Source organism: Galeopterus variegatus, unplaced genomic scaffold, assembly GCF_000696425.1.
Source record: "Galeopterus variegatus unplaced genomic scaffold, G_variegatus-3.0.2 Scaffold3628, whole genome shotgun sequence".
In the NCBI taxonomy this organism is placed as follows: Eukaryota; Metazoa; Chordata; class Mammalia; order Dermoptera; family Cynocephalidae; genus Galeopterus; species Galeopterus variegatus.
Window position 1 is genome coordinate 194288 of NW_007729739.1, and position 8810 is coordinate 203097.

Below are 8810 nucleotides of genomic sequence, written 5' to 3' on the forward strand. Positions count from 1 at the left end.
AGGGTTGCGATCCATTGCCGGACACGGAAAAAGACAAAAAGGAAAAAAAAAAAAAAAAACAGAAAACAAAACAAATCCCTCCCAGCCTCTAGGACAGCAAGAATGTGCATATGAAGAATGGAAACTCAATTTCACATTGACTTTGGTTCAATGTAATTAGGATGATAAATCGGATATTGGAGTTAAAAGCACAACTTGAGGTCCAGTCTCCGTAAAATAGATTTTTTCTTCTTTTTTTTTTTTAACCATCCTCGAGCAATTTCTCATTTCACTTTCCTGGATCTTAAGTTGTGCTCTAAACTCCAATATGCCATTTAGTACCCCAATGAAATTGAGCCACATACCATTACTCAAATGACAATAATGGCAACCCCTAAGATTCTCCCTTCTATACTTTCATCTCTGCCATTCTTAACAAACCCTCACGATTGTATGAGAAGTTAACAGATGAGAAAGTAGGCAGAGCATGAAACTGACTTGGCCAGGGTTATGCTGAGAGATTTCACAGACATGTTTTAAGCCCAGTTGGCCTGGCGTGAGGCCCCTGTCTCCTCCAGGGGACTGCGGAGACTTACCAAAGCCCACGGGCAGTGCTATTTTCCAGGAGCAGTCCATGTTGCTGGGGTAGTTGCCTGGGAAGCCAGGGCTTAGGATCACCCCCTCCATCTCTTCCACTACTCCTCCACACTGTGCTGTGACAATGAGATGAGACAAAGGGTTAGGACAACCTCTGGGAGAATATGGCACCATGCCAACGTTCAGAAACTCCCTCAGAGCAGCAGTTTTTAACCTTTGCTGAGTCACAAACCCCTCTGAGAATCCAAAGAAATCTCCCTAAAAAACTATACACATGGGCAAAACTGAGTATGTAAATTCAGGAAGGGAAATACATCCTAGGACTGCCTAGGAGTCCACACACCCAAGTTATGGACCCTTGACCTTGATCGTGCCCCTCACAGGCCAGTTCTGCTAGTGAGGACACGCAGGCAAGTGAAAGTGGTCTGTTGCAAGAGAAGTCTGAGCATGTCTTACACTCTCCCCAAATTTCCCTCTCCTCACTGCCCAATCAACTCTTCCAAGACTGCAGAAAGAGGATGAAGGAAGGGAACTGTCATGTATCCTGATGAAATCCTAAAAGGGAAATGCCATTACACCGCTCTCCCCAAATTTCCCTCTCCTCACTGCCCAATCAACTCTTCCAAGACTGCAGAAAGAGGACAAAGGAAGGGAACTGTCATGTATCCTGATGAAATCCTAAAAGGGAAATGCCATTACACCCAGGTGACACTCGCTTGACTCCCCTCACTTCTTGTCCCAAGGTCAGCTTTGAGGGCACTTTATGCTTGGCTGGGCACCAGAGAACTTCAGGTTGCCATTCCTGACTCTGGCACTTTCTTTTTTATCCTAAAAGACTTAGGTTTCTGATTTTGCAAATTTAGGATCATGATACCTTTCCTGAAGATCTGCTGTGAAGAAACATGGAGCACTGAGCTCAGCACTGAGTCTAGCACATTGAAGACCCTCAATAAATGTTCGTTTCCTCCTTGCCTAACCAGACCAGAAGCTTCTGCAGGGGAGACCTGGTCTTTTCTCGTATCTGTTGATCTTATCATTGCTAGCACAGGGCAAGAAGTGAAGCCAAGCTAAGTCTTTGTTTCATGTGCAACCCTTGACATTTCTTTATTACAGGATTTATCTATCTGTTCTACAAAATGTCACAGGGGGTAAGCCCAAAGTGCTTAGACGTTCCCTTTGGGGTGTGATTGATTATCTTGAACGAGAATGGTCATTACAATGTTTTCAAATAGGCAAACCTTCTGTAATTTTACATTTGGTGGGCAGAGGTTTGCAAATCATGACAGCCTTGAGTGAGAGCTGCAGATTACAAAAACAGTCTAAAACTGACTAAAAGCAAACCCAGCATATCATACTTTCTTCTGATTTGAACTTGAACTCAACAATATGCCCCTGGGCTCAAATCCCTGGGAGGAAATGGATTTAAATGAACAGAAATAGTCTGGGCTCCCTTACCGATACAGAGCGGAGGAGGGTAGTTCCATCGCCGCACGGTTCCGGGCATGCAGGAGATGTGGGCGTGGCCCTGGAAGAATCAGGAAGGGGGTGGGCGAGCTGCCCCTGCGGGCACCATTGTATGTGCAAACCAGAACAGGGGGCTTGCTGGGGGTCTCTTGTTAAGGGACAAGATGCACAAAGATACACAGATCCACTGTGGGAAGGGGGTAAGATGGAGAGAAATTTTTGGAAAGGACAATTATTAACAAGCATCACTGAAGAATTCTCATTACTAAAGGTTTCCTTGTGAGACTCCTTTAATTACCAAATGCCCTGATAGCCTTCAAAGGAAAATTAAATTTTCTTAAAGTCGAGTCAAGTCCAACTTTGCAGGAACATATCTGAGGCTGGCTTGCGCCAAATTGTTAAAGTCAGCAAAATTTGTCTTTTGCATGAGCAGCTCCGGGAGTAGATAATAGTCCCCAGGAGAATTGGGGGCTGCTCCTGGTTCCTTGGTGACTGCAGCTCTGTTTGCACAAGGCTGGCCAATCACCTCTCAGAGGACACCTGTTTCCTGCCCCAGGGTGTCAAGGGAGGTACCTGGAGGGCGTATCCCGGCTCGCACTGGAAAGAGACCACATCATTCACCAAGTAGCGCTCCCCAGTCTTCACCCCATTACTGGGCACAGCAGGTTCCGGGCAACTGCTCAGGCCCACCGCTAGACAGGACAGACGGACGGAAAGGAGAAAGGACAAGCCCAGCAGGTCAATGTGACAGTGGGCTGAGGGCAATGCTGGCGGCAGCGAGAAGGGGTGCCTGCAATTTGGGCTCTCTCTTGGCCTTTAGACCAGTGCTTCCCACCCTTTTCACCTTGCAGCACACAGACAAAAATAAGAGTATTTATATGGCACAGAGGCTCAACAGAGCAAAGCAACTTGGGGCAGGGGCATGTCACCCTGGGGGTTCTGGCTGCCCTGCTCACCCACTGAGTTCAGAGCCAGGAGCTCCCAGCCCTGGCTGTGAACCCTCAGACCTCTCTGCCTGGGCTCCTCCGCATCACTTCTGCCTCCTACTCCCAACCTCCCTCAATCTTCCTTGCCTTTAGAAGACCATTCCTGCAGGCTAAGACATTGAGAGGAGGCAAAGAAGGCAGGAAGGAAGGAGAGCAGTTATCAGAGAGGGCATCTCAGAGCTGCTCAGGGAGGGGCACCGTTAGAGTCCCACTGTTTGGGACAGACTCTCCTGAGAAAAATTTGCCAGTGGATAAGGTTCTCTGCTGCCTTATTTCTCCTATTGTGTTTTCCTAGTCAGGCCAGCTCCTTTCTGGGAGCAGTAGTGGTGGCTCCTCCCACTTCACCTCCCGAGGTCAGCTCTGACACTTAATCAATACCAGATCCTGTGACAGCCTCCGTCTCATCCCCTACCCCAAGCCACTGCTGCTCCAGTCCACCCTGTATGCACATGCACCTCTCCTTGAATCACGGGACTTCCGTGTTTGCCAATCTGAAGCAGGTGCCCATCATAATCAATACCAGATCCTGTGACAGCCTCCGTCTCATCCCCTACCCCAAGCCACTGCTGCTCCGGTCCACCCTGTATGCACATGCACCTCTCCTGGAATCACGGGACTTCCGTGTTTGCCAATCTGAAGCAGGTGCCCATCATCTATTATATGAATTCTAACCTTCTCATCCTGATGTTCTACAGCCTTCATAATCTGGCCTGGTACCTTTTCAAGGTCACCTCTGTGGGCTCTCAAACGTTCCTCCTTCACTCTCCTTTCTTGACTTTTCCAAATTCTGTCTGCGTTCATTTAGTCCTTATCATATACCTAGCACTGTGGGAGCTTTGCTAGAGCATCCACCCTAACCCTCCTCCTCCCTGCCCACCCACCCCATCATCACAGGAGCAGCACTTCTGAGCACGTCCCATGAGCAAGGCTGGGGCAGGAGAGCCACACACATTATCTCGTCCCCTTGACACCATTCTTAATATCCCATTTCACAGACAAGGACACAGGCTGAGAGAAGCCCAGACACATGCCCTTAGTGAGCCATGGAGCTGGGATCCAGACCAATCCCAGTCTTATCCCAGATCCACCCAAGTGGAGGCCCGACCCCGAGGCCACCTGAGCTCACGCCTGACCCTGTCCCCTGCTCTCCCTGCCTCCCCTCCTGAAATCTTCCTCATCCTGCTTTGAATCCCTCCCTGGCTGATTCCCTTCTTGCACTCAGGATGCAGTAAATAGATCCCTGGGTGTTGGTGGACTGGACCTGGACTGCAGTTTTCCAGGGGCAAGGGATAGAAGACTCACAAGAAAGCAAAGAGATAGCAGTAAATGGGGTCTCCACCCACTCCAAAGTGGTCTTCCCAAAGGGCACAGGAAGGAGAGGAGGGCGGACAGGCTAACAGACCGTGTGGCTGTCTGAGCTGGGTACCTGCAGTCTCCCAGAGTTTGGAAGACTGCAGCCTCGGCCCTCCTGGTGGCACCCTTGGGAGATATAGGCTCCCTGGGGAACCCACGTCTGTCCAGTGTCTGCAGGGAGCCAGGCGCTCGTGGAAAAGGACTGGGGAAGGACTGCTCAGCCTGGGCCACCAGTCACCAGCCCATCTTCTTGTGCAGCAGCTGACGAGTCCTCATGCCATATTCAGAGATGAGACTCTGATACCTACAAGTGCTTTTTTTTCTGTCTAAGGGAAATTTACATATAACGAAATGCACAAATCATTCGTGTACATGTTGTTATCCTCAAGTTTGTCATAATCATTAGTATACATGTGCTGAGTTTTGACAAATGCTTGCACCCCTATAACCCGTATGTGTATGAAAACTACAGGGCATTGCTATCACTCCAGAAATTCCCTCACGCCCTTCCCAGGCAATTCCTGTCCTACCTGTGCTCTTAAGACGTGAATGCTGTGCTCAGAAATAAGGCTGTTTGGCTTATGTTCAAAAATCTTAGCAGCTGAGACAAGAGACCCCAAGGACAAGGATTAAAACAATCACCAAACGGAATCTGAAGTATTTCATCTTGGCTGTCACCTTGTCTTTCTCCTCCCCACACTCCAGCAGAATGCAGCACAGTACTTAGTGGGGTGGTCACACTTAGGGACTAGAGACCTACTTACTTACCGCAAAGGCAGCGACAGACAGAAGGAGAAGGAGGCGCAGAGAGAGACAGAGACAGACAGAGAGAGCAAAAGCGCACGGTAGGAGGAAAAATAGAATGGGGGGAAAGATGAGACCAGAGAGAGAAAACAAGGGAGACAGAGAAAAGTTCATTCTAGTTTCTCTTACACTGCACAGCTTGGTTTTATTCAAACCACACTTAACAATAAAAAAAAATCATTTTTTATCATATGTAATTTATTATTTTTGAAAGCATATCGCCCCATTTCCATTTCAATTAAATAAACATTAAATATGAGTCATAGCGGTAGATGTGACATTTCAGTACCCTTCAAAGCCATTTGCTTCTACGATAGCAGTTAATTCTCCATCTTCTGTGCCCTCTTTGTAGATTATCTACAGAACAAAACGTAACTACAGGGTCTTGGCTCCTAAGAATTCCAGTCTCCAAATACAGTGGGGACCTCTGTTTTCCCCCAGCTCTTCCCACCATGAGAGGGGAGCGTGTAAGACACCTCAGCTGCTGAGAAAACTGTCGGTTCCCTTGGACAAAAGGAAGCGAGAAGAGGTGAATGTTTCATGGGAATGAGGCAGTAGAATGACAAAGAGATTCAGGAAGAAAATATATCTTCAGAAGAAAAAAAAAGCAGAAAATTCTAGGGAACATTTAAGGACTCAAGTTAAAATACTGGATAAAGAAACAAAACTGGAAAGAACAGAGAAAAGAGGGTAAAAGGAAAAATGTGATTATTCAAGAAACCAGGAATATTTCACTCCACTGGGTGAGTAAACCCTTAGATGTCTTGGGGGAGGAAGGTCCCAGAGGTCCCTGTCCTATCCTCTACCCCACAAGGTCTTTGCTTCAAGCTGTCCCAGGTCTTTCCTATCAGGTGCACACTTCAGTCTTTTCAGGTGATGAGCATCCTGGGATCCAGCTCATCCTCTCCCAACCCCCTGGATAAAGTTCATTCATTTTGGAGACCCAGATGGGCATCTGCATAATGTCTGAGGCTGACCCAATCAGGCCTCTAGCACCAACCAGGCCTTCCACCTGCACAGGCCCAGGATGTCACAGGCGGTCCACCAGCCACGCCTTCCTGCAATTCTCACTTCTCATTCCTAACTAACTCAGGCATCCCCTTCTGCAAGGCCTTACCTGGCTAGGTCTAGCTCCCTTTCTCTGTACCTTAGTGCATCAAGTTGCACCAAAACGACTGCTTCATGTCTATCTCTTTCCCTAGGCTTTGTGCTTTCAAAGGCAAGGACCACGTCTTATTCCTCTCTGTTCTCTGGGCACCTAACACCAGGCTTGGCACATTGCAGGCGCTCAATGTTTCTTCGTGACATTCGCCTCTGCACCTGCCTCAGGCAGAAAGGACCAGTCTCTGTTTTGAACCACTCACTGCTCCACCATCTAGAGACATCCATGTAATGCTGTAATGCTGTAAAACGCTTCTCTCTCTACGTGTCTGCCTCTCTCTAGCAGACTCTGAGGGGACTGACCCACTTTGATCTCACCCGATCTTAGCAAAACCTGGCATAGCACTGAGCACATTGTAAACGCTCAGTGAGTATTTTCTGAATGAATGTGAACAGTGCTGCTGCGTGCCTGCTCCTTCCTGCACCCAGCAGGGAGAGGGGATGGGACAGGCAGTCCCAGGATGCAAGCAGTCTCCCCAGAAACTCTTTCTTTGTTCCCCAGGAAGCACATCCACAGCTCTCTTTCTGTTAAGAGTATGACTCTGATCTCTAGGGGTGCTGGAAGCCAGGAGGTAAAAGTTTGAGCCTGCAGGGAGGAATCTGGTAGAAGAGGAGTGAAGTATCCAATGAGAGGAGGAACTTCAAAGATAACTGCATCACAGAACCAGGGGTTAGAGAGGCCAGTTCTTAGGACTGGAGGAGGAAACCCCTCCATTTTCTTACATCTCACATTATGTACTGGGGCCTAGGCCAATGAGCAAGCTCCCTTCCCATTCCTGGTGTGGGCACAGAGGAAGCACATAGGTTTCTTGAGTTCCAGACACCTGGGTGAGAACCCAGCTCTACCATTTGCAGGCTGGGCAGCCTTGAGGAGGTTTCATCTGAGCGTCAGCATCCTCATCTACGTTTGGGGCAAGGCCTGAGTGGGATGGAGAATACACAGCCCCAGTACAACCCTTGCTCACAGTGGGGACTCAGTTCCTTTCCCACCCTGAAGCCCGCACACACCCAAGACCCTGCGTTCTCACTTTTGTACTCCAAGTGGAAGCCGGCTGCAGACACACTGATATCTGAGTAGAAATGGAGGTAGAGCTGGTTGGAGGTGCTGTTCAGAAGGGCTGGCACGGTTGTTCCTAGGGCAAGAAACCAGCTGTCACTTAGGTTTAGCCTCCCCAGGCCCCCGATCTCCTCCCTTTCCCTTTCGTTCCTGCTACCTGCTGACATTCTGCTCCCAAGGCCCCCAAATGTCCCCAATTATCAAACTCACTAAGCAGCAAATTAGCACCCCTCAGAGGGTTAGGTCTCCAGTGGCTGAGGGAGGGCAGACTCCAAACTCAGTCCCGCAAGATGAGCAGGCAGAGCTGTGGGCCCACAGGAGGGGAGTTCCTCAGGTGGCCTGTGAGTTTGGTCTCCTCCTAGCCATCTTCCAAGTGACTCTGACATGTATTATTATCTGGGCAATCCAGCAGTGTAGACAGTTTATCTGGGGCATAGGACTCCTTTTTATATCTTAGCAGCATAGGCTCCCAGGCCTAAAAGATTCAGATAATTGCCCTGGTCATTGAGCAAAAACATTCAGCACCCTCAGTCAGAAGTTCACTAATGGAATGGAAAATGGTGCAGCTGCTGTGGAAAAGTCTGGCAGCTGCACCATTTAACTCAAAAATTAAGCCTAGAGTTACCATATGACCCAGCAATTCCATTCCTAGGTATATACCCAAGAGACCTGACAACATATGCTCACACAAAATCCCCACAGTGGAAACAACTCAGATATCCATCAATTGATGAATGGGTAAATCAAATATGGTATATGCGTACAGCGAAGTGCTGATGCACACTACAACTTGGTGAACCTTGAAAACATTGTACTAAGTGAAAGAAGCCAGACACGGAAGGACACAGACTGTATGGTTCCATTTACATGAAATACCCGAAAGAGGCAAATCCATGGACATAGAAAGTAGCTGAGAGGTTGCCAGGGGCTGGGGGTGGGGGTGGTGGGAGGAGGATGACTGCTGAATGGGTATAAGATTTCCTTGTAGGGTGAGGAAAATGTTTCAGAACTAGATAGAGGTTGTGGTTGCACAACACTATGAATGTACTAAATGCCATGGAATTGTACACTTTAAAATAGTTAATTATATGTTGTTTGAATTTGACCTCAATAAAAAAGAAGAAAATGGCCAGGATATGAGATACAGACCCCAACAGAGAGGAGGAAACTTTGCTGGTCACTGTCTGTCCTGTGTCTCTAGCCCCAGGTCCTTCTCTGCCCCCACTCACCAAAGATCTCACTTATTTGGGTTGCTATGGGTATGTAGCACTGCCTGGAAGTTGCAAAATCTCCACGTGACCCGCTTGCCCAGCCCAGTAATTAGCTCCCAGCCAGCTAGCCCACGTGCCCTGGATTTCTTCACAACCTATGCCCTGAACTATTCCACATCAGGCTATCTTGCACCCGCT

The 8810-nt window shown here is 48.4% G+C and overlaps 1 protein-coding gene across 1 annotated transcript in view; it reads right to left on the reverse strand.

The window, feature by feature from the left end:
• CSMD2 (CUB and Sushi multiple domains 2) overlaps positions 1 to 8810 on the reverse strand; it is a 122166-nt gene that overhangs the window by 103461 nt on the left and 9895 nt on the right. Inside the window, exons 10-13 of the mRNA XM_008585596.1 lie at positions 7373 to 7477; positions 2614 to 2732; positions 2032 to 2101; positions 576 to 692 (exon numbers count right to left, since the gene is read on the reverse strand). Coding sequence (XP_008583818.1) covers positions 576 to 692; positions 2032 to 2101; positions 2614 to 2732; positions 7373 to 7477 — 411 coding nt within the window. The remainder of the gene's footprint in view (positions 1 to 575; positions 693 to 2031; positions 2102 to 2613; positions 2733 to 7372; positions 7478 to 8810) is intronic.